The 25,265-nt window shown below is 42.3% G+C and overlaps 1 protein-coding gene across 1 annotated transcript in view; it reads left to right on the forward strand.

Annotated features, from left to right (window-relative positions):
- The window catches only part of PIEZO2 (piezo type mechanosensitive ion channel component 2), a 137,662-nt gene that overhangs the window by 42,481 nt on the left and 69,916 nt on the right, over positions 1 to 25,265 (forward strand). Inside the window, exons 8-18 of the mRNA XM_054381538.1 lie at positions 1,048 to 1,171; positions 3,283 to 3,545; positions 4,208 to 4,356; positions 5,029 to 5,202; positions 15,207 to 15,439; positions 18,310 to 18,470; positions 19,901 to 20,077; positions 20,250 to 20,375; positions 20,898 to 21,098; positions 24,457 to 24,661; positions 24,790 to 24,891. Of these exons, the coding sequence (XP_054237513.1) occupies positions 1,048 to 1,171; positions 3,283 to 3,545; positions 4,208 to 4,356; positions 5,029 to 5,202; positions 15,207 to 15,439; positions 18,310 to 18,470; positions 19,901 to 20,077; positions 20,250 to 20,375; positions 20,898 to 21,098; positions 24,457 to 24,661; positions 24,790 to 24,891 (1,915 nt within the window). The remainder of the gene's footprint in view (positions 1 to 1,047; positions 1,172 to 3,282; positions 3,546 to 4,207; positions 4,357 to 5,028; positions 5,203 to 15,206; positions 15,440 to 18,309; positions 18,471 to 19,900; positions 20,078 to 20,249; positions 20,376 to 20,897; positions 21,099 to 24,456; positions 24,662 to 24,789; positions 24,892 to 25,265) is intronic.

Raw genomic sequence — 25,265 nt, forward strand, 5'->3', positions numbered from 1 at the left:
CCGTCTCAGTATGTTAAATTAACTTCTTCTTTGCAAGAGACAGAAATGCCCTCTTCATTAAAGAGATTTATTTATTTTTAAAGTATCATGCTGTTACTGAATTATCATCTCTTAAAGCCCTTAAAACTACAAGTAGGTAGATTGAGATCGGATGTCAGGAAGAAGTTCTTCACCATGAGAGTGGTGAGACACTGGAACAGGTTGCCCAAAGAGGTGGTGGAAGCCCCATCCCTGGAAGTTTTTAAGGCCAGGCTGGATGTGGTTATGAGCAACCTGATCTAGTGTGAGGTGTCCCTGCCCATGGCAGGGGGGGTGGAACTAGATGATCCTTGAGGTCCCTTCCAACCCTGACAATTCTATGATTCTATGAAACAGTTAAGAGGCATCTTAACTCTGGCACTTGCTCCAAATGCAAGGCATGTGCAGTTGACTAGATCTTCTTAAAGACACACATACATTTTAAAAATAATTGCATTTAAGCACCAAACTTTCTAACTCAAAAGATTTAGGATATGCCAAACCCTGATAATGACAACACACTCACCTCCATGTGCTTTTTCCCTGAGGGAAAAAAAGAAGAAAGGAACAAAACTGAAAAAATGGTAATTACACCAATCAATACATAATGAGAATATCATTAAACTTTTAAGATAGTAGTTGAAAACTGAACAGAACAGGGTAGAACCAAACCATATAAGTAAAAATCTTTAAGAAAATATGCAAGATGCAGAGTGGCAAATTATTATTCAATGAAAAAGTGTAAATGAAATAAAATTGGGTTTAATGCAGGATATTTCTGAAGTCATAGAATCATTTGGGTTGGAAGAGACCTCTAAGATCATTGAGCCCAGCCATTGACCTAACACCAGCATGACTTGACTTCCACAAACCTGTACTTTGAGACTGACATCTGAGTGGGACATCACCATTTTCTGAGGGACAGAGAAGTCAAAGGCATGCAAACTCAGTGAAAACTTACGTTTGTATTAGTAGGACATAGGATGTACAATTAGTCTGTTGTTTTTGTTTTGATTTTTTTGTTTGCAGATTCTTTTCACAATTACTTTCTGGCTACTGCTTAGGCAACACCTCACTGAACAGAAAGCACTTCGCCTAAAAGAAGCTACTTTATCTGAGGTCAAAGTTGGAAGTGAAGAAGATGAAGAAAAAGGTAAAGCCAGATCAAATTTAGTCCTTCAGTCATGATAGAAGTTCCAGTTGCTGCAGGTCTGAAAGCAATTAGCAAGATACCTGTTTGAACATAGTGTTCTGGTTTAACCCATGACAGCTAGCTAAGACATAGCCAAATCTATCACAGAATCACAGAGCGTTAGGGGGTTGGAAGGGACCTTGAAGAGTCATCTAGTCCAACCCCCCTGCCAGGGCAGGAGTATCTAGAGTAGATCACACAGGAAGGCACCAAGGTGGGGCTTGAATATCTCCAGAGAGGGAGACTCCACAAGCCCCTTGGGCAGCCTGTTCCAGTGTTCTGTCACCTCCAAAGTGAAAAAAAATTTCCTCAGGTTACATGGAACTTCCTGTGCTTCAACTTGCACCCATTGCCCCTTGTCCTGTCATTGGGCATCACTGAGCAGAGCCCGGCTCCATCCTCTTGGCACTCACCCTTTACATATTTATAAATATGAATGAAGTCAGCCCTTAGTCTCTGATTCTCCAAGCTAAGGAGCCCCAGCTCCCTCAGTCTCTCCTCATAAGGAAGATGTTCCACTCCTTTAATCATTTTTGTGTCTCTGTGCTGGACTCTTTCAAGCAGTTCCCTGTCCCTCCTAAGCTGAGGGGCCCAGAACTGAACACAGGATTCGAGATGCAGCCTCACCAGGGCAGAGTAGAGGGGGAAGAGAACATCTCTTGACCTACTGACTACACCACTTCTAATACACCCCAGGATGGCACTGGCCTTTGTCTTCACTAATAAATCACTTTTCACTGATAAATCACTTTTCACTGATAAATCTATGTGCAGCTATCTCTCAGGATATAAAAATAAACCACCTTTGAACTTTAGAAATTCAAATAAAATGAGAATTCTCCTTACTGGAAGGTAATTGAAGTGACTCATTTGAGAAATGTTATGGAACCCTTAAACGGTCAGTTTACTCCTGTGTCCCAAAGTCAAACCAGCAGATTAATTGCCCTAAGAGCTTAACCACATCAGGAGAAGAGTTTACATAGAAAAAGACAGTTGCTAAATTCCTTAGAAGTTTTGTTTCTACATAAACACTTCTATAGAAACATGTGCCCCCAAAACCTTCCTTGCCCTTTTCTGTCTCCCTGGATGATGATCTGAGGAAGTTCAACTCACTGAAATGGTAGAATAACAGCTGTGATAGTTTCCTGTTTGATTAATTGCAATATTTGTCTCAGTGAAACATGTGATCGGTGTCAGACCTGGACACTGCATGGATTTGCAAGGAAAGAGTCTGAGAAGAGTCATGGTGACTGGGACAAAAAGAGTGGCCAAGCCTTTTGGTGCTGATGTCTCAGCAGGAAGAAAAGCATTACAGCTACATGCTATGAGTTTAACAAACCATGTTATCTCCATACTTGGTCATGTACTTGCTTTTGAGCTACTTAACCAGACCTCCACGAGCCTCACAAGGTTAATAGCTGGGGAATTGTGACCTCTTTATAGGGCAGATCAGCTTGGTTTTTTCTGCGGGGGCTCTGTCTGTTACAGCAGAAGAAGCTGGATAAGTGGGAGTTTCTCTGAAAAACAGCAGTGCTACTGTAGCAGTTGTATTTTTTAAGCTTGTTTGGTTTTATGTTAATATTTTCTCTTACTTGTGGTTTTTTGAGATAACCACAATATCCTCTAAAGGATGAAACTCAAGATGAGAGGTTCAAACTCAAGATGAGAGATTTCTGGTGGTGCTGGTGATTTCTTTGTTTTCCAGTTTAAAAGATGTCTTGCCTGAGAGTATAGGTATTGCCATGGAAATTGTTTTGACTGTTATCCCCTGTACAGCCCTTAGGCTCTAATTTTCTACTATAGCTGCCCATGTTTGAGACAAAGTGAAGCCAAGTGCCTGGTAAGGACATGCAGATATGCACCATATGGCTCCAGGAGCAGGGTGAAGCTCACATGAAGTTAGAACTCTTTCTACTACTCTGGAGGCCTGTGTAACTGAGAAATCCAGTCTCTTGTGAATATCGTGGCTTAAGTTTCTGTGCTGTGTGCAGGGATTTTACTTTCCACCTGTTTCAATTCTTACTAAAACTGCCCAGAACAGCCAGAGGCCAAATGTGACTCTGTATTTGCAGAAGAGGAGTTGCAAGAGGGAGAAGTGCCAGAACCAGAAGAGAAGAAGGAGGAGAAGAAGGAGGAGGAGGAGGAGGATGAAGAGGACGATGAGGATGAACAGGATATTATGAAAGTCCTGGGGAAGCTGGTGATGGCTATGTTCATCAAGTACTGGATTTATGTCTGTGGAGGCATGTTCTTCTTTGTCAGCTTTGAGGGTAGAATTGTCATGTACAAAATCATCTATATGGTGCTGTTCCTCTTCTGTGTGGCACTCTACCAGGTAAATGAGGACTGTGTTAAGTAAATTTTGGCCTTGAATACCATGATTCATACCTTTAACTTGGTAATAAAGTAGCTGCAAACAGGATCCATAAACAGTGTGATTGATCTTCAGTTAGATACAACATAGGAAGATCATTTGAAGGGGTTAAGAGTAATTTTCCTTTGGCTTTTGATTATAGTGACAGGCAAAGAGCACTTAAATTAGATGCATACAATGCACTCCTCTGCTCTGGGACACCACCCCACATCACCAGAAGCCTTGGAAACAGTGTGGCAAAATTCTGGACCTGTGCATGTCCTTCCTAGCCACCAGTTTCCAGGACAGCTGGTCCACACAGCTTCCACATCCCAATGAGCATGGAGTACCACTCCTTCAAGACTTTCATTACCTAATGGGGATGAAATTGAGTGACTGTAGCTGTCCCTGGCCTTGTGGACATGTGGCTGTGTCCCAGCAGACTTTTACACTGGGTGCATGTGCATCAGGAGTAAAAGCTGTATCACAAGGAACTGTGGCTGCTCTGGGTAACTGTTGTTTGCTTCAGACCAACTAAGGAAAATAGTATTCTTCATCTATGTTTGCCACTACAGTCTTATCAGTATTTTTGTCAGTGTCTTTGCCTTCAGCTTGTTTCAGCATCTTTAGTGTGTGATTTTCAGGTGCACTATGAGTGGTGGAGAAAGATTTTAAAGTACTTTTGGATGTCAGTGGTTGTTTACACAATGTTGGTCCTTATCTTCATCTACACATACCAGTTTGAGTCATTCCCTGGGTTGTGGAAGAACATGACAGGCCTGGATGAAAAAAAGTAAGTGTTGTTGATCAATTTCATTTTTTCTTCTCTGGAGTTTTTTGAGTTCAATGTGGTGGAATGGTGTAGGAGTTATATTCCTTCTTAAGGGAGAAAAATATCATGAGACCGTCCCTGGGCCTAGCTGACTTTAAGTGCTCAGCTCTGAAGCCATAGATTTATTGGTGTAACAATGTAGGTGAGCAAGAAGGTGAGAAGGGCTCAAAGAGTTGTATTTCCTCCCATCTGCTGCCAAAGCCTTGGCATTGCTCCTGTTCCCAGTACAGTGCCAATACTTCTCTCTTTGACCATAAGAACAAGATCTAGGAAGAGATTAAGGGTAGATTTGAGAAGGGCTGTTTTTCTTCCTCCTCATGATGTGTTGGGCATGTCTCAGTATATGTGAGATAATGTGACAGGAGTGGATCTCCAGTGCAAGACTTTCAGCAAGAGACAACTCATCCGGTTCAAGAGTTGATTCATTTGACTCTGTATATTTACAGAATCTCTCTACATTACTGAATCCAAATGCAAGAAATTTGCATTGCAAAACCTGCTAGAAGAATTTTAAACCCCTAAACCATATAAGTACTATCCCCTCATTTCCTATTGCAAAGGATTTGTAATAATGTCTCAGGGCAAGATCTTTATGTGAAAACGTGGTTTAGTGGCTTACTATTTTTTTTCCAGACTAGCAGACCTTGGCTTAAAACAGTTTTCTGTGGCTGAGCTATTCACACGCATCTTTATCCCCACCTCCTTCCTCCTGGCGTGCATCTTACACCTTCACTACTTCCATGACCGCTTTCTTCAGCTCACTGATCTAAAAGCTGTAACCAGCAAACGGGACAACACCATTTACAGGTAAAGAAACTCAGTAAATGGACCTCTTGATCACCTGTATCAAAATGCTCTTTCTGACTGTCTTGTAATGCTCACTTTTCACCAGATGGTCATTTGCTTTTGCTATAAATACCTGGCTTGAAAAGGTGCTCAGTATCCAGCATCCCACTAAACAAATGGCAACCAAATGATCTCTCTGCCCCTGCTTTCCCCTACACACTGATGGTTTTCATTTCAGGGTCCATTTTCAAAGGTATTAATATTATTTATGTATTTATCTCATTTTCTTTGACCTCTGATGTGAAGTAGATAACTTGATTGCTATGTTTGCCTTTCTGTAAGTGCTGTAAATACTAGGAAATGTGGCTTTTAAATTTGGGTCACTTCTGGGTTTTGGTGTCCATTTTGAGAGCCCAGTGAAGATCTTTGGCAAATAGCTTTGGATAGTTAGGTTCTTTCGTGAAGCTGAACTTCAGAAATGGAAAAATCCCAAACCTATGGTCACTTCTTAAAGTACTGACCCCAGCTCTTTGAGATATGCAGCAGTCTCACCCAGAAATTCATTAGCACTTCTTTCTTAATTCTACTACCTCACTTTTCCTCTGTTTTAGCTATTCCATATTCTCCTGCATAAAAAAAATCTGACCTAGGATCCTGCTCCATTAGTATAAGAGACAGAAATTATTTCATAACAAAGTGTCATATTATACAATGATATTTACTCTAACTCTCTGAAGAAACCAATTCATTTAGACACTATTTGTAGAGTTGTTACCTATCCAATGATAAATGTAGCTCAGCTGCACTTCTCTGAATGGAAACTAGCTGCATAACATCAAATATACCACACTCTGTGGTGGCATAATGACTATCTTAGCACAGAGAATTCTGCTCTAGGACTTACTAGATTTGCAAAAACATTTCAGATGTTTTTATAGATTCAACTTAATATGAAGCTACTTTACAGTGTATGGTACAAGTATGTTTGTGTTCCCTATGATCAGTGCATGATAAGATTCTCTTTTATACAATGCTTCAGGTTTCTGTATTTAAATCGTTGCTAAAAGCAGAACAAATCAAACTTGACAGAATTTCCTAACAATGTTACAGGGTTTTTAAAATTTCATTTTTAAATGGTTGTTTGCATAATACCTTTTGCATTCCTTAAATTGCTAAATGTGATAGTAGATCAAAGGAAATAGCCTGTGAGCAAACTTTCTTGGCCCATAGTAGGCTTCTTGTGAAGAAAGCAGGTGCAGCTCTGAACTGAGCACCCAAGCCTTGGAAATGGAGCCCAAACAGGTGTCTGAGCTGAAATCATAGAAAGTTTTGGGTGGGAAGGGACCTTTAAGGGCCATGTAGTTCAACATCCTCGCATTGAGCAGGGACCTCTTCAACTAGATCAGGTTGCTCAGAGCCCTGTCCACCCTGACCTTGAATAAAGGTTTCCAGAGATGGATCATCTACCACTTCTCTGGGCAATCTAGGCCAGTGTTTCACCACCCTCAATATAAAAAATTTCCTCATATCTAGTCTAAATCTCCTCTCTTTTCATTTAAACCTATCATTCCTTGTCTTGTGACAGGAAGCCCTGCTACAAAGATCAACCCCATCTTTCTTATAGTCCCTTTTAATTACTGGAAAGCCACAAGAAGGTCTGAGCCTACTCTTTTCCAGGCTGAACAAACCCAACTTTCTCCCCTCTGGACCCAGTCCTACAGGTCCATGTCTTCCCTGTGCTGAGGACTCCAGAGCTGGACACAGCACTGATATCTATCTGTCTGTCTGTCAGTCAGTCTGTCTGTCTGTCGGTCTATCTACCTACCTACCTACCTACCTACCTACCTACGTCTATATATATATTTCTACTTCTATATGATATATATCAGTAAGAACTCACTGGAAATAAATAACAAATAAAGAATACATGTATTACAGTCTCTAATAACTGCACATGCTCTTCTGTAACCCAACACTTTGCACTTGTGCCGAGTAACGTAGGAACAGCTTCTTCTTCCCTTCTAGTGTGACCCAGTAGGCACAAAATGGAAAAAAAAAAAAAAACAACTTTGAGGCACTCCCAGGATTTAAGTGGGTTCATGATATAGGATACTCTGGATGTGAAACCACTTCTTGCATATGTTTGTTATAGATGAAAGATATCAAAATATTATATGGCTCTCCAAATCATAGAATCATAGAATCATAGAATCAAGAAGGCTGGAAGAGACCTCAAAGATCATCGAGTCCAACCTGTCACCCTACACCTCATGACTAACTAAACCATGGCACCAAGTGCCATGTCCAATCCCCTCTTGAACACCTCCAGGGATGGTGACTCCACCACCTCCCTGGGCAGCACATTCCAATGGCCAACCACTCTCTCTGTGAAGAACTTTCTCCTCACCTCCAGTCTAAACCTCCCCTGGCACAGCTTGAGACTGTGTCCTCTTGTTCTGGTGCTGGTTGCCTGGGAGAAGAGACCAAACCCCTCCTGGCTACAACCTCCCTTCAGGTAGTTGTAGACAGCAATGAGGTCTCCCCTGAGCCTCCTCTTCTCCAGGCTAAACAGTCCCAGCTCCCTCAGCCTCTCCTCATAGGGCTTGTGCTCAAGGCCTCTCACCAGCCTCATTGCCCTTCTCTGGACATGCTCCAGCAATTCAACATCTTTCCTAAACTGAGGGGCCCAGAACTGGACACAGTACTCAAGGTGTGGCCTAACCAGTATTGTGTATGTTCTCATAAACACAATCTCTGTGACTAAAGTCACATCATATAATTAGATATTTTTTTGTCTTGCTACTATAATGCTAATTTTTAAAGTCAAAATGTGTACTAGATTGTATTGAGCTATCAGAGAAGTAGATAGATTTTAACTCTTAAATGTGGCATTTTCTGCTATAATTTCATTTTGCAGTGTTTGAAAATCACAGTTATCACACGTTCCTCCTCAGAAGCTTTCAGCAGTATATCCAGTGCCTAAATCAGAATATTTTTCTTGTTTGTACTGCTGTAAGCAGTGCCTGGTGTGTGAAAATCCAGGTGTTTTCTTCCCTTGATGTGATAAATCAGTACCGAACATCACACAGTTTTGTGTTTCAGTGCTTCAGAATGAGATACTTAATGATGCATAAAGCTGGATAAGAACTAGCACAACAGCCAGAACCAGCTTAACAGTAATGCCAGCAGTAGAAATCAGTGGCAGGGACAACTAAGATTAAAGACTCACATATAGATGTTCAGTTTTCTTACAAAGGCACTAAAACTTAATTTTCCCTTTTGCTTTGAAAATAGCAGCTGGTTTGCCTTTCAAAAATGCTTTTGTGCTGCTTCTTTTGCAACACAAAAATGTTAAAGAAGCTGAACTTTAATGTTGAATAAGCAGGCAGAACTCAATCCTTTTAATAGCAAACTCATCAAAGTAACCACAGCAGTTGAGAACCAGTCATGAAAGTCATTAGGTAAAGCAGCTCCAGCTCTTCCATCAACCCTTCAACTGCTGTGTATGATTGTGGTATTATGTTTGTGTCTGACTGAAGAGTTCTGTTAAAATTGCTGAGACCATCCATGTAATGTGTTGCTTCACATGAGCAAAGATTGCACAGCAAGGTCAAGAATAAGGCTTTGCCACCCTCAAAGAGTGGGGACAGAAACTGGCACACTGGAACTGGCAAAGTGAGGCACTTCTTGCCATTAATAAAGCTGACAGAACTGAGTGTCTCAATTTTACATCTGCAAGAGAAAGAAAAATCCTCTGATTAGGACTTTCCAAGCATGTTTCCTTGATCTGCCATGTAATACAGTATGGGTATGGCAGATATAAAGACTGGGAGGTAGATAATGGCTATGGAACTCCATATAATAATAATAATAATTAATAATAATAATAATTAGTAAACCATCTATTTTTAAAAGTATGGATATTCTAAGGCTTACCTGCTATAAAGTACATCACGTTTTGGGGTTGCTGAAAAGTACATGTAGTTCTGACTGAAGCTGCATACATTCTAAATGTCTTAAGTATTGCATTTAATATCTTCATAGACTTTTCACTGCATGATGTGTGTAAAACTGTCAGACTGTGCTCTGCAATGACAATGTGTCAGGAAATTGCATTCACTCTTATTTAACAGTTTTCTTTTCTCTCTCTCTCTCTCTAATTCATTTCCCATTTTCATCTCATGCATTCTTGTGCTTTCATCTCCCACCTCATAGCCATGCCAAAGTCAATGGCCGTGTTTATCTAATAATTAATAGGTGGGTACTTCAATTCTTCCTTTCCTCTAAAACAGATGTACCTTAACTTTGTTTTTACTTCTTTCATTGCCTTAAAACAAAGTATGTTCTCATGGCACAGTACTGTGAAGTGAGCAGGGAGATAATGATGCTCAGGTATTGCAGTCTCCTAAAGCTGGTGAAGCAGCTAATATCTCTTTCCTGCATAATTATACCTTGTGAGTTCATGTTCCAGCTGGGAATTCTTCTCTCAAACTTTGCCCATGCCTAAATAAAGGAATAATTGGTGCTATTTGTAATTGGCTGCAGACAATAGACTTGGTCGAGGAGGCTCGGTTATCTACCCTTTGTTTGTGCATGGAAAGATGCATGCCTGCATGTGCACATCACAGACACACGTTCCAGTCTTCCTCACAGGCACCTAAGAAAGGGAATTTGAGGATCAGGTCAATTAAATGTGTGGTATGTATTATGAGCTTGCACAAACTGAGATTTCCCAGCACAGAGCCAGAAATGCACTATGCCATACAGCGGAACCATTGCATGCTAAGGCTGTTAAGTCATGAGCTGAGCTGAGCTGGGAGCTACAGGACCCAAACTGCAAAAGCACATATTGCCATCACTGTCATCCCTTTCGTAGAGTCACAGAATCATGGAACAGTGGGGTTTGGAAGAGACCTCTGGAGATCATCGAGTCCAACCCCCCTGCTAAAGCAGGGTCACCCACAGCAGCTTGCCCAGGATTGCATTGTCCAGGTCGGTTTGGAATCTCTCTAGAGAAGGAGACTCCATAGCCTTTCTGGGCAGCCTGCTCCTGCTTAGTTACCCTCACAGGAAAAAAAAATTTCTTCATGTGCAGATGGAACCTCCTGGGTTCCACTTTGTGCCTCTTGCCACTTGTCCTGTCATTGAGCACCACTGAAAAGAGTCTGTCCCCATCCTCTTGACTCCCACCCTTTAGACATTGATCAGTGTTTATAAGATCCTTTCTCAGTCTTCTCCAGGCTAAACAGACCCAGGTCTCGGCCTTTTCAGAGAGACATGCTCCAGACCCTCATCAACTTCATAAATCACTGTATAAAAGGGATCTTGCATAAAGTAGATTCCTTTCAAAATATTTGACTGCAATAAAAGTGGGCTTTTGTTTAATCAGCTCCAAGAAGTCCAAGGACTTCTGAGTTTGTTGTTGCTACTGAATATAAACAGAAACTCCAAGGAAATCCCATGTTTAGATATTTGTGATTACCTGCTCTAACACAAACTTATGTGTCATGTTCATGCTCCTTCTTCAAGTGTCACCACATAGGTTAGGCCAGGGCTGTTAAAAGTTCACCAGAGCTAAAAAGCAGGTCTGCAGGAAGCCCATGGTCACAGAATCACAGAATGGCTTGGGTTGGAAGGGACATTAAAGATCATTGAGTTTCAACCCCCTTGCCACAGGCAGGGACATCTTCCACTAGACTGAGTTGTTCAAGGCCTTGTCCAGCCTGGCTTTGAACACCTTCAGGCAGGGGCCATCCTCCCCAGGCAACAGTGTCTCACCACCCTTACTGTAAATAATTTCTTTCTAATAACTGGTCTAAATCTATCCTCCTCAAGCTTCAATCCATTCCCTCTCAGCGCTACAAACTTTTCCTCCCGAGCTTTCTTGTAGGTCCCCTTCAAGTACTGTAAGGCTGCTATAAGGTCTTCTGAGAGCCTTCTCTTCTCTGGGCTGAACAGTGCCAATTCTCACATCCAGTCCCCATAGGGGAGGTTGTCCAGCCCTCTGGTCATCTTCGTGGCCCTTCTCTGGACCCACTCCAGCAGTTTGATGTTCCTCTTATGCTGCGGGCACCAGAAATAGTTGCAGTACTCCAGGCAGATTTTCATGAGAGCAGAGAAGAGGGGCAGAATAACCTTCCTCATCCTGCTGGTCACACTTCTCTTGATGTAGCCCAGGATATGGTTGGCCGTCTGGGCCAGCTCATGTTGAGTTTCTAATCACCTGATACCTCCAAGTCCTTCTCCTTGAGACTGCTAAGCTTACACTGGGGCTTCATCAGGTATATTGCATGTACCCATCTTTATAACCTCATCACCTTCTGGATCTCCTGAATACAAATGGGAGCTATATGAATAAGAGAAAGATGAGTCACAGAATCACAGAAACATTCAGGTTGGAAAAGACCCTCAGGATCACCAAGTCCAACTGACAACCCTACTCTACAAGGTTCACCCCCTAAACTGTATCCCCAAGAACCACATACAAACCACCTTTAAACACATCCAGGGTTGGTGACTCAACCACCTCCCTGGGCAGCATATTCCAATGCCTGACCACTCTTTCCATGATTTTTTTTTTCCTAATGTCCAGTCTAAACCTACCCAGTTGCAGCCTGGAGCCATTCCCTCTTGTTCTGTCACTAATTACCTGTGAGAAGAGACCACAATGTCCTTTCAGGTAGCTGTAGAGAGCAATGAGGTGTCCCCTCAGTGTCCTCTTTTTTCAAACTAAACAGTCCCAGCTCCTTCAGTCACTCCTCATCAGGTTTATTCTCTAGGCCCTTCAGCGGCTTTGTTGCCCTCCTCTGCACTCACTCCAGCACCTCGACTTCTCTCTTGTATTGAGGTGCCCAAAACTGAACACAATACTTGAGGCGTGGCCTCACCAGAGCTGAGTACAAGGGGAGTCCTCACATACAAAATCCTATAGGGTCCTGTTTACATTGAGGTAAGTCATTAGGACCTTGATTTACACCAGTGTGAACATAGATTTTTCCATTATAAAAGCCAGCTGGGAAGATAATCTCATTTAAATCAAAGCAAGTGCACATGTGCAAAACCTGTCTGATTACATGGAGCCTTTCCTTTCGTGGAGCACTGCCTTTTAAATGGGCTCTGATGTTGATAGTAACTGGTGATCTCTATGACATTTGTACTGAACTGAAAATTCATTCTCTCTTCTTTATACATAGAATAATGGAATCATTTTTGTTGGAAAAGATTTTAAATCATCAAGTCCAACTGTTAACACTGCTAGGTCACCACTAAACCATGCTCCCTCAGAACCACTCTGTGCCTTCCTGTGGGCACTTCATTAGAGTTTAGGTAGATTTGCAAAGTTAGATGATGTCATTTTAGGGAATATTGGGTTTTAGCCATTTTACAGAGACTTGAGTATCATTTTAGTATTTACACTAGCATAAATATGAAAACAAAGTCTGTCAGACTGTGAAAGATTGGGGCTGGACTGGCCACCAGATGAGTGATAGAGGCTCTCTATGAACTCCTCTGTCTTCTTAAAGGAAAGAAAAAGGGAATAAGAGAGATTGGTGGATTGGGAAAGTAGACTAAACCAGATGAAATGGAAATAAGAACAATACAATGAAATAGAGACAAACAGATAGAAACCAATATTGAACTGATGGCAGTAATGTCACCAGCACTGATGCTGGGGGTAGGCACTGGGGAAATCCCAGGCTGGACCCATCAGCAGATGGGAACCAGATTCAGGAGCTGTATTCTGGAACTGGATTCAGGAATACACAGATCTAGATCAAAGGCAGAACGAACAGAGTCCTCCTCAGACACCAGCCATTGAAGAGGCCTGACCCTGGTGATCCATCAGCTTGATCCTGAAGATGACATCCATGGGACGGAATCCCTTGTTAGTCACTTTAGAATCACCTGTCCTGTCTGCTCCTCCCTGCAGATGCCACCTCTGACTTCCTGCACCCTGATGTGGGGCACAAGATATGGCAGTGCCCTTGGTCTGCCCAGGAGCAAGTCTAAGCCAGAGACTTTCTGTCAGTCCAGCCCTTGCCAGTAACTCTCCCCATCAGCGTTCTCACTGCTAGAAGCAGCCCCTGGCTGTGCAAACCTGCCTTGAACTTCAGAAAGTGCCCTCACTGAGCAGAGACTTGGCTGAGAAGTCACAGCACTGACAGGAATTGGTTCTGGTTTAACTCAAGCCAGGACACAGACACAAAAGCCCTATTTTCAGTAGCCAAAGTTAAGGAATATGTTGTTGAGTATAAGAGATTTTAAGATTATCAGACACTCAGGTCATTGCCCAATCCATGATGAGAGATTTTAGTAATCACTGTCACAAATGTTTTTACTCAGATTTTTTTTTTCCTGCTTGACTGTCTTGTTAATCTTCTACCTCTATAACCACCATTTCTGCTTTTTGGTATCTGGTATGGAATTTCTGCTATTTCTGTTTCCCTCATTTGAGCCACCAAACCTTCCACCTTGAAAAAACTGAAGCTCCCAAATATCTGAAAAATAATTCTGCTGGAGTTGTTCTCTAACTGCTTAGCCAACACTCCTATTTTCAAATGCTCAGATGGATACATCTGGATGTTTATTTTCTTGAACTGCATACAAATCCTGGTTAAATTTGGCAGAATTTCCTGTCTAAATGGTAATATGCTAGATTTGGACATGATGAAAAAGAAATCCCTAAGCTAGTATTGTAGCATAGGGTTCAAAGTCACATTAAGAATAACAGGTGCTTGAAATATGCTATGGGAATTTCTACACTCAGCATAACTAAACATGCAGTGACCTGATCATACAGATATTGACTTGTCAAGGGGAGAATTAATTGCAGGAAGTCCTATTCAGAGAGACTATTTATGACAGTAAAACTATGCCTAGTCAAGCACATAGGGTCAGGGAATGAGGAAAAGTTGGGGTTTCTGCAAATATGGGAAGTGAGTCCCAACAGCACAGTGTGGGGAGAGAAAAGAAAATATCTGAAGCCATAAGAGTAAAGAAAGGATATATACTGGATAAATCTCAGAAAAAATTGGCACCATGGCCATAAATACCATTTCCATGTTAAATCAATTGTATCCTCATTCTGTTAGTCTGAAAATTAGTAATAGGTTTAGTAAGAGGCAGTTAGAGATCTCAGAAAAACTCTGTGAGATCTAGAAAAAAGAGAATGAATGGTACTGTCCAAGAAAGACATGATAAAATATACAGAAGCCACAGCTGTGGAATTGTTGTGTTTGTTTGTCCTCAAACCTTTAGCTGGAATAAAATGTGCAGATTCCTTGGCTTTCCAGTTGCATCTTTCAATTGGCCAAAAGTGGAATGCGTTTGCATTGTAATCAGTCCGGTGCTTGTGATGATCCAGCTGCATTTCTGACAGCACGGTGCAGGACTGACCATGTTTAACACTGGTGTAAATTGCTTGTCCCCTTTCCATCTGTTCTGCAGTTCGTGTTTCTTTATTGAAGCGCCCTGTGAATGTCATGATGGCATGCTCTTGGCATCAGAAGGCTTCTGCAGATGGAGCAGGAGAATGCTTTATGACTTGTGATATAGCATGACATATTTGTCGATGACCTTCTTCTGTAACCCCTCTGTTCTCATCTCCCTTTTTCTTTCTATTCCAATTACTTTGAGCAGCCTCAAGAAAAAAATACCAAACCACCAAAATGAGTAAGTCCCCTATGAAGTCATGAAATGTTTCCTCTTAAACAATGTCATTTCATGCTTCTACATCTTAAACTCTGACCATTTTCTCTGGTGGGGAAAATGTCAAGTTTAAGTGTCAATACCACTCATTACTAACTAACCATTAGTATCTGAGTGAGACGTAGTTACTAATACATTTCAACTCAATTTGCAGTGTGTGTTTGGAGAAAGTACCAGAATCATTAACTTTTCCACTTCTAAGGCATTTGTCCATGAATGGTTTATTATTCCTAATTATACATCTAAAAAAAATAAAAAGAAAACTACTATGATGTCATAACTGCTCAGTTTGCTGACATGCTACCATTTACCAACAGACTGGTGCACCAAGATGGAAGCCTACCTGACATAACTATGATGAATTTAACAGCCAGCAGAGAAAAGGAAGAGGATAGAATGGTGGAAGAGGCTGGTGAGAAAAGGATGGAAGAGCCAGAGGGGGAGGGAGGGAAAGGGAGGGTTGATAAAGGAAAAGGAGAAGAAAAGGAAGATGAGGACAAGGAAGAAGATGATGATGAAGACAATGAGTCAGAGGAAGAAGAAACTACAGGTAAGCTCTGCAAATTGCGGGTTTTGCCTTTTTTCAGCCTTAGCTAACAGTGGCCACAGATGGGTTTTTCCTGATTATCCCTACTCACTTCAATCCTCAGGTTTTCCTTGTGATTTTACATAAAGCCTTTGCCAGAAGAGCCTGAACTGAGCAGGTGGTCACTTGTCAATTATCCACCAGGCTACAGCCTCTTCTAGGGAAGGATCATACTGATTCTGTAAGATGCTGAGGGTTTAAAAGCAAAAGAAACCCCACATCTTCTAGGTGGTCTGGGTTAGATTAATAGAAGGTTACTCTAAATCCTAAGAACTTCTTTAGAGTGGAATCTCTATAATAAAGGTAATAAACATACATAATTAATCTCTGATACTGCATGCTTTCAAGGCACTCCACTCCAGAAGTCCCAGTGGCTTTGCTTCATTATTCATGTGTACATTAGTGTCATGTTTTTCACTTGTGAATATGGAATGTGTAATTGGTGCCAGATGAACATGCAAATGCTTAAGGGCAGACATGGGTAAGACTAATGTTGCCATCATTGTTAGGAGGAACGCCACACATGAGTTATTTCCCTAGCTCAATTTGAAATATGAGCCATGAGTGAAAACCAAGGAAGGGCATTTAACACCCAAGGAAGCTGTGTTGTCTGGAAACCACAGATTTAGGAGCTGATGCCAATATTCACAGACCTGTGACTCATAAATAGGGACAGGGTCTTTGGCAAGGCAAAATGGCAGTGAATGGCTTATCTACCCCAGGAGAGATGAGCTGAAACTTTGTCTTTCCTGGCAGGGACCCCTTACCTCTCAGAGATGTTCATGGCCCATGAAAACCTTTCTTGGCCAGCTCTCTTGTAGTCTGTAAGGTATTATGAATTTGTTGCACTCTGGCCATCCCTTCATGTTGTGAGGGTTTGGGGACAGAAGCCAGCTGTTGAAGGTTACCCCGTGCAGCAGCAGATTCAAGCAGAGACATAGGGAGCTGCAGCCCTCTCCCTGGGGCTATTTATGCACCACAGCAAGGTGGTAACACTGCAAATTTTAAAAATGCAGTGAAAGAATTAATGAGAACATCTATAAGGGACAACTTTCTGAAAATACACTCATTGTGCCTATAAAAGCCCATATGAAGAAATAGGTTGCCCAGAGAGGTGGTAGATGCCTCATCCCTGGAAACACTCCAGGTCAGGTTGAACAGGGCTCTGAGCAACTTGATCTAGTTGAAGATATCCCTGCTCACTGCAGAGGGGTTGGACTAGAGACTCTAAAGGTCTTTTCCAGCCCAAAGCATTCTATAAAGCTATCATTACAGTTAATTAATGTTTCCAATTTAATTATTTAGGTATGGCATTTGCATCACTCAGCATTTTTATTAGCATTTTCTAAAGTGTGGTTGGAGAAAAAGGGTCAAAGAAGAAGAATAATTGAAATTTGCTTGTCCAAAGTCAACTTCCAGAAGTCAACTTTTTTTCACAAGTGTGTGTCTGCTTTTTTATATATAAACTAACCAGATAAGCTGAAATAATGACATCCAAGGGCTGGTAACTCCTTTGCACTTTTACAGCTTAGACAGTGATGTGTTTGGTTGTCATTTACAAATGTTTCCATCTCTGCTGTCAACTGTCAAAGAATGATCTCACAGAGTGCAAAATCCTTCCTAATCTCCAAAATGCTTCTGAAACCTCTAGACTTTATAATAATATATATCAGCCTCAGCAAACAGTTTTATGGCAGCCCACAAGCCAATAAGGCACTTAGCACTGTTCAGCATATGTATTGTCATATATGTTCATACATAATAGATGTTACATCATAGATGTAACAATAGATGTCTGTTCTGGGATGGCACTGATGACACTCTTGGTGGGTCTGCTGTTTGCAAAGCAATTTAGATAACTGGCATAGGAAGACATCTATAATACAACTGTCTAAACCTGTGTGACAAGAATCCTACTCCTAATGTGCATGGATCTCTTCCAGGTTGGCTGAAAAAGTGTTCAATAATAGTCTGTGCTTTCTGAAAGCAGACTGACTTCCAAATATCAAACAAAATACTGTTCTTTCTGAACTGGATTTTAAAAAAACCCATACAATTGGTTTGGCTGGGAAAGACCTTGATTATCATCAAGTGTGCCCATTAACCCAGCACTCCAACTCCACCACTAAACCATGGTCCTTGGCACCACACCTACACATCTTTTAAATCCCTCCAGGGATGGTGACTCCACCATTTTCCTGTGCAACTGTTCCCTTTTCAGGGAAGAAATTGTTCATAATATCCAGCCTAAACCTCCCCTGCTGTGAGGTGAGGCTGTTCACTCTTGTCCTATCACTTGTTACGTGAAAGGAGAGACCAAATCCTATCTTGCTCCAACCTCCTTTCAGGGAGTTGTAGAGTGAGAAGGTCTACCCTGAGGCTATCAAGGCTAAACAACCTCGATTCTCTCAGCTGCTTCTCATAAGACTTGTGCTCTTGACCCTTTATCAGCCAGGGCTGGAGCATCTCAGATCTAGTCCCTGAGTGGGATCCCTAGCCTTAGATCCAAAGATACTGGAGGAAAATTAATCACAAGAAGGTCTCTGCTTGATCAGAATAAGAGCAGAATTGACAAAGGAAAGCCACCACCATCACTTCTGAAGTGGAGAATATTTTCAGTGATTGTGGATCAAATAGGAGAGCACCACAACTAAGTGGGCCTCAACCCATTTTTGTCTTAGTTAACCATTGAGCCATACCTTTAACCTCCTTGTCTTACTCTAAGGCCCAGAAGACAAGAAGTAGAAAGCTCATTGCTGTCTGGTGGAGCATTCGTTTTTACAGCAATCTTTTGTTTTTCTCCTCCCAATGGTTCTGCTTGAACATCTCTGCAGACTTAAAGAACAAATGGCATCTGGTGATTGACCGCCTTACAGTATTGTTTTTGAAATTCCTGGAGTATTTTCATAAGATGCAAGTCTTTGTGTGGTGGCTGCTGGAGCTGCACATCATCAAAATTGTTTCCTCTTACATCATCTGGGTCACAGTGAAAGAGGTAAGTAAACACCCCCATGGTGGAGGCATGTCAGCATCAGCTATACAGTGGCACAGCCATATGTAGGGACTTCACTGAACCTGTGGGACCCAGCTGGGCTTGTCTGCTTCTGGGCACCTGCTTTGACATCTTCCACAGTGATTCTCTGTCTGCCAAGATGTTCTCTGCCCTTCTCTTTTCACCAGATATTAATGTTTTGTTAGTTTAATACATAACTCAAGAGATGTAATCCTTGCCCTGATCAAGCTGGCTGAGGGCATCATAGAAGCATAGAATCATTGAATGGTCCAGGCCAGAAGGGACCTCCAAAGGTCATCCAGTCTGACCTCCCTGCAGTCAACAGGGACATCCTCAACTAGATCAGGTTGCCCAGGGCCTCGTCAAGTCTTACCTTGAAATCTCCAGGGAAGGGGCCTCAACCACCTCCCTGGGCAACCTGTCCCAGTATTCCACCATCCTCATAGTGATATCATTGTTCCTGATATCCAACCTGCCCTTCTCTAGCTTGAAGCCATTGCCCCTCGTCCTGTCACTGCAGGCCCTTGCAAACAGTCTCTCCCCATCCTTCCTGTAGGCCCCCTGTAGGTACTGGAAGGCTGCTATCAGGTCTCCCTGGAACATCCTCTTCTCCAGGTTGAACAACCCCAGCTCCTTCAGCCTGTCCTCATAGCAGAGGAATCTGCCCCTTAATCATTTTTGTTTCCCTCCTCTGGATCCTCTCCATCAAGTCCATGTCCTCCCATGTCCATATCCATCCAAGGATGGAGGGTGTAGGAAAGGGTTGGGATGGAACCTCTAGAAAAATTACTTACCTGGGTCTGGTGTTGAAGAAACAGAAACAGAATCACAGAGTGGTTTGGATTGGAAGGGATTTCTAAAGATCATCTAGTCCAGCCTCTAATGTGGAACTGCACCTAAAGAAAAGGAGAGTAACACCTTTAGCTGTTCCTTTTGGTGTGAGCAGTGTGAGTGCTCTACCTGAAATAGACAGGGTAGTAGGACAGCATTCTCTAAAAAACAAGAATAAAAAACCCTTGGTTGGGAAAAGGTCAAGAGGATGAAGGTGGGTTCCACAAACACACAGATCTCTTCTTGTTTCATGTATGCTAAAGCAGTGGAACCAGCATGTGGTCCTTTGTATCTCATGTCTCTTTGTAGGGTGGGTTTGCAATTTTCTGGGTCTAATGGTATTAATATTTTGTAGGAGGATAACATTCTTCCTAAACCAACTGCTAAGGTTTTCCTCCTTCATTTACCACTTTGTGTCTGTTGTTGTGAATATTGTAAGTTTTTTTTTTCAGTATTTTTCTCACAGTTTCTCTACGTCTCCTTCTTTTGATTTTTTTTTTTTAATTACTGTGGAAAAGGTCAGACTTTCTCAATTCCCTTGTTCCTCCATGTAATGTCCATCCTGTTTCTTGTGTTTTCAGGTGTCTCTGTTTAACTTTGTGTTTCTCATTGCCTGGGCTCTTGCTTTGCCATATGCTCAGTTTCGCCCACTGGCATCAAGTATCTGCACTGTCTGGACATGTGTGATTATTGTCTGCAAAATGTTGTACCAGCTCACATCTATTGATCCCAGCACTTTTTCCAGTAACTGTACATTGGTGAGTACAAGTGCACACCAAAAAGGTTTGACTGCTGCCTTCTTCAATGAAGAGCAAAAGGGAGCATATCAAGTACTGTAAACCACAGTTCACCTGATGTGTTGTTGATGATGACCCCCTCCCCAAGCAGCCTTTAACTCATTGTTTCTAAACTGCTGCATTTTCTTTCTAGCCAGGAGAGAATGAAACTAAGGTAAATTTAGAAGAACTCAAAACCTCAGTCCTCTACAGTGGGCCAGTTGATCCTGCAGAATGGGTTGGATTAAGGAAGTCTCGTCCTCTGCTTGTGTACTTAAGGGTAACTTCTTTTATTATCTGTACTGGGAGACGTTCTTATTTGTGATGAATTTAGAGAAGTCTTTGAAATAAATAGTCTGCCATACCAGCGTCATTCAAACCCATTTCTATCATGGCAGTATAGAGGGCACAAGACAGCAGAGAGCCATATCTGCTATACAGAACACTTCCAGAAGGGATTCATAGAATGGCTTAGGTTGGAAGAGACCTTAGATATCACCTACTTCAACCTCTACATCATAGGCAGGGATGCCTGTCAACTAGGCTCAGCTAGATGACCTTCAGAGGTCCCTTCCATCCCAGACCATTCTATGATTCTATGTCAGTATGATTCATCAAAATCCAAGAGGTGATGAGAACCTTATTTTGTTTCCATGATAGTAGCTTAGAATAGGTGCTAGTATAATCTGGAGCACAGAAGTGCTCTGTGGTAACATCTCTTGAGTATTTATGCTTATCTGAAAATTTTCTAGCTTCTTATGGCTTTGGTTTTGATTTACTATTCCCGTTGTGTCTCCCCTAGAACAACTTGCTGATGCTGGCTATTCTGGCCTTTGAAGTTACAATCTACCGGCACCAAGAGTACTACCGATGTCGAAACAACCTTACTGCTCCTGTCACTAAAACCATTTTCCATGACATTACGAGAGCACATCTGGATGATGGACTTGTCAACTGTGTCAAGTACTTCATAAACTATTTCTTCTACAAGTTTGGTTTGGAGGTAAATCATGTTAATCTACTTTATAGTATCATTTCATAAATGCAGCGTGGCCGGCAGGTCAAGGGAGGTGATTCTGCCTCTCTACTCTACTCCTGGGAGAGTGAAGCATCCAGTTCTGGAGCCCCCAACACAAGAAAGAACATGGATCTCTTTGGGAAGATTCAGAGGAGGGCCACGAAGATGATTAAAGGAATGCAGCACCTTTCCTATGAAGACAGGCTGAAGGACTTGGGTCTGTTCAGCCTGGACAGGAGAAGACTCTGTGAAACCTTATAGCAGCCTTTCCAGTACCTGAAGGAGGCCTACAGGAAAGTGGAGAGGGACCTTTAATAAGGGCTTGTGATAATAGGACAAGGGGCAATGGTTTTAAACTAGAGCAGGGTAGATTTAGGTTAGACATTAGGAAGAAATTCTTTACTATGAGGGTGGTGAGACACTGGAACAGGTTTCTTAGAGAACTTGTTGTGTGTCTCATCCCTGGAAGTGTTTAAGACCAGGCTGGACGAGACTTCGGGGAACCAGGTCTAGTTGCAGATGTCCTGCCCATGGCAGGGGGATTGGAACTACATCATCTTTAAGGTCCCTTCCAGCTCAAGCCGTTCTATGAATGAATGAATAACCTTTGACTGTGTTGCTTTTTAATAGTAACTTGAACTGTGCTTAACAGCTGGATGCTTCTTACTCATCAGTCACGCTAGACCTTGCCACAGTGGTGGTTTTCTGCCTGCCAAACTGCTAGTGGTAATTTTCTTCTTATTTTTCCCTGTATATCTTATTTATAACTCAGCAAAAGAGATAATAGATGGGATAAGGGACAGAATTAAGATGTACCCTCTCATGCATACACACACACAGAGGGAACTGCAGGATTAGAAGAGGGAAGCAGAAGCTACCAAACCATTCTATTTAAACATTTCTAAACTTCTTTCACCTTTGACTGCATGAACAGAACCTCCTTTCTTAGAATTGTTCCTATAGCTGTCAGCAATCCTCAGGAGCAAGAACCCCAGTGGAGGTTATTGCTGCTTCGTGCCACTAGTGTAAGACAAAGTACTTTTCGCTAGACAAGAAGCACACAGAGAATTGGGAGAGGCAGATGCAAAAGAGTGAAAGGGGTTTTCTGAAGATAGAATCACACAATCAGTGGAAGGGACCACAAGGATCATCTAGTTCCAACCCCCCTGCCATGGGCAGGGACACCTCACACTAGATCAGGCTGGCCAGAGCCTCATCCAGCCTGGCCTTAAACACCTCCAGGGATGGGGCCTCAACCACCTCCCTGGACAACCCATTCCAGGCTCTCACCACTCTCATGGGGAAGAACTTCTTCCTCACGTCCAGTCTGAATCTTCCCCACTTCCAGCTTTATTCCATTCCCCCTAGTCCTGTCACTACCTGATAGCCTAAAAAGTCCCTCCCCAGCTTTCTTGTAGCCCCCCTCAGACACTGGAAGGCCACAATAAGGTCACCTTGGAGCCTTCTCTTCTCCAGACTGAACAGCCCCAACTCTTTCAGTCTGTCCTCACAGGAGAGGTGCTCCAGCCCTCTGCTCATCCTGGTGGCCCTTCTCTGGACACGTTCCAGCACCTCCAGATCCCTGTTGTAGTAGGGGCTCCAGAACTGGACACAGTACTCTAGGTGGGGTCTCACCAGAGCTGAGCCATGATAGAACCTAAATGTCATAGAATCGTTTTGGTTGGAAAAGACCTTTAAGATCTTTGAGTCCAAACTTTATCTAACTCTACCAAGTCTGGTGCTAAACCTGCTACATGTCTTATGTAGTAGAAGATCTGCTTGTCTGTTTGCCAGCAGCAGTGGCCCAGGCTGCTGGAGTTTAGGCTCAGCTGATGCTTTCCTTCTGTGTGCTTTATCCAATCCAGCAGCAAAAGATCAGAACTGAACCTCCATAAACTGATTTTTTTCATGAATTTCTAAGACTATTCTGAAGAAAGGAATTCTTAGACTAATGCCTCCCAAATCTAACCATCACAGTGCTCTTAACCTATCTATTAATTTCTACCACCCCTTGCTACTGACAGAGCAAACTGTTCACAGCCAGTCTGAGGATTGAGTGAAAATTAAAATTAATCAGCATTAATCCTTTGGGAAATAAATTTAACCTCATCCTGACCTGAGGAGAGAGAAATTCAGAACAGCAAAGTGCACTGAATAAATGAGTCCTTATGAATTATTCAGTGTTTGCAAACATACTTCATGGCACTGAGTGAAGGGACTGATTTAATTGGAGCCAGAGAACAGAAATGCTGTGGGAAGCCTTTCAAATAATGGAGAACTAAAGCTGCCTCACAGGAATTCAGTGGATTTGTCTATAGGTACTTTGCTTGGCAACAATTAAATATTTCATGTATAGACTACTGTGACAATGATCTTTCCATTCTGTATCTCTAGATATCACACAATGGAAACCTGTTTTAGTGCTCTACTCACACAGCTGACACTCATAAAAGAGCATCCAAAATTTGGGAGGTTGGGATGGGGGAGCTTGCTGTTGGAGAGACACAGAATTACAGCATGGTAGGGGTTTGAAGGGATCTCTGGAGATCATCTAGTCCAACCACCCTGCTAAAGCAGGCTTAGCCAGGACAGTTTGCACAGGATTGTGTCCAGGTGGACTTGGAATCTCTCCAGAGAAGACTCTGCAACCTGTCTGTGCAGCCTCTTACAGTGCTCTGTCATTCTCAGAATAAAGAAGTCATTCTTCATGTTCAGATGGAACTTCCTGTGTTCTAGTTTGTGCCTGTTGCCCCTTTTCCTGTCTCTGGGCACCACTAAAAAGAATCTGGCCTCATCCTCTTGACTCCTGCCCTTTAGATATTGATCAGCATTAATAAGATCCCCTCTTAGTCTTCTCCAGACTGAACAGCCCCAGGTCTCTCAGCCTTTCCTCACAGACATTGCAATAGGCTGCCCAGGGAGGTAGTTGAGTCACCATCCCTGGCTGTGTTTAAAGGTCATTTAGATGTGGTGCTTAGGGATATGGTTTAGGGGTGAACTTTGTAGAGTAGGGTCAATGGTTGGACTCGATGATCCCAGAGGTCTTTTCCAACCTGAATGATTCTGTAATTCTGTGATTCTATGATTCTCATCAGAGAGATGATTCAGTTCCCTTGGTACCTTTGTAGCCTCTGCTGGACTCTCTCCAGTATTTCCTTGTCCCTCTTGAAGAGGGGAGCCCAGAATGAACACAATACTCCAAACAGTTCTCGCTTATTGTTTTGCGCAGGGTTCCTGCAGGCAGCCCCAGCACATGCCCAAGCACTCTGTTGCCATCCAGAACAGTTTATCAACTCACCACCAGGTTGTAAATGTGCCTTGTATTCCTTTACTTCTTTTCCAGACCTGTTTTCTTCTATCAGTGAATGTAATTGGTCAACGAATGGATTTTTATGCCATGATTCATGCCTTCTGGCTGATCGCAGTATTGTATCGACGTAGGAGAAAAGCTATTGCGGAGATCTGGCCAAAATACTGCTGTTTTCTGGCATGCATCATTACATTCCAGTACTTCCTTTGCATTGGCATTCCACCTGCTCCTTGTAAAGGTAAGGACACTTATCCTGCTGCTTGGTTTTATAGGAAAGTGCTGGGAAACTGATAAGTATTCAGAAGGAAAGGATGATGTAATCATTGTAAAGGAGTGATTACATTTTTGTGTGCTTCTGTCATGCAGACTATCCATGGAGAAGTGGTAATGCCAACTTCAACTCCAACATCATAAAGTGGTTATACTTTCCAGACTTCATTGTGAGACCAAACCCTGTCTTCCTTGTCTGTAAGTGTTTTAGCACATAGTTGTGAAGTGTTGGTGGGCCCTTTGCTTAGAACATTGCAACAGTGCAATTTGAAGCCAACCTTTTATTTACACTTAAATGGCAAGCTGATGTATTCTGTGGGAGATTGGGTATTAATTGTGGCTTTGTAGGTAGCATAAAACTTCAGAGAATTAGTAATTTCTGCATCTCTTTTTCCATATTGCATTTTAATGAAGCAGCACCAAAAAGTGTGAATTATTTCCTCTTTTATAACTTATTTCTTAGAATCACAAAATGCATTGGGCTGGAAGGGACTCTGGAAGGTCATCATGCCCAACTACCTTGCAGTGAGCAGGGGCATCTCCAACTAGATCAGTTTGCTCAGGGCCCCATC

The sequence above is a fragment of the Indicator indicator genome, chromosome 6 (genome assembly GCF_027791375.1).
Source record: "Indicator indicator isolate 239-I01 chromosome 6, UM_Iind_1.1, whole genome shotgun sequence".
Lineage (NCBI taxonomy): Eukaryota > Metazoa > Chordata > Aves > Piciformes > Indicatoridae > Indicator > Indicator indicator.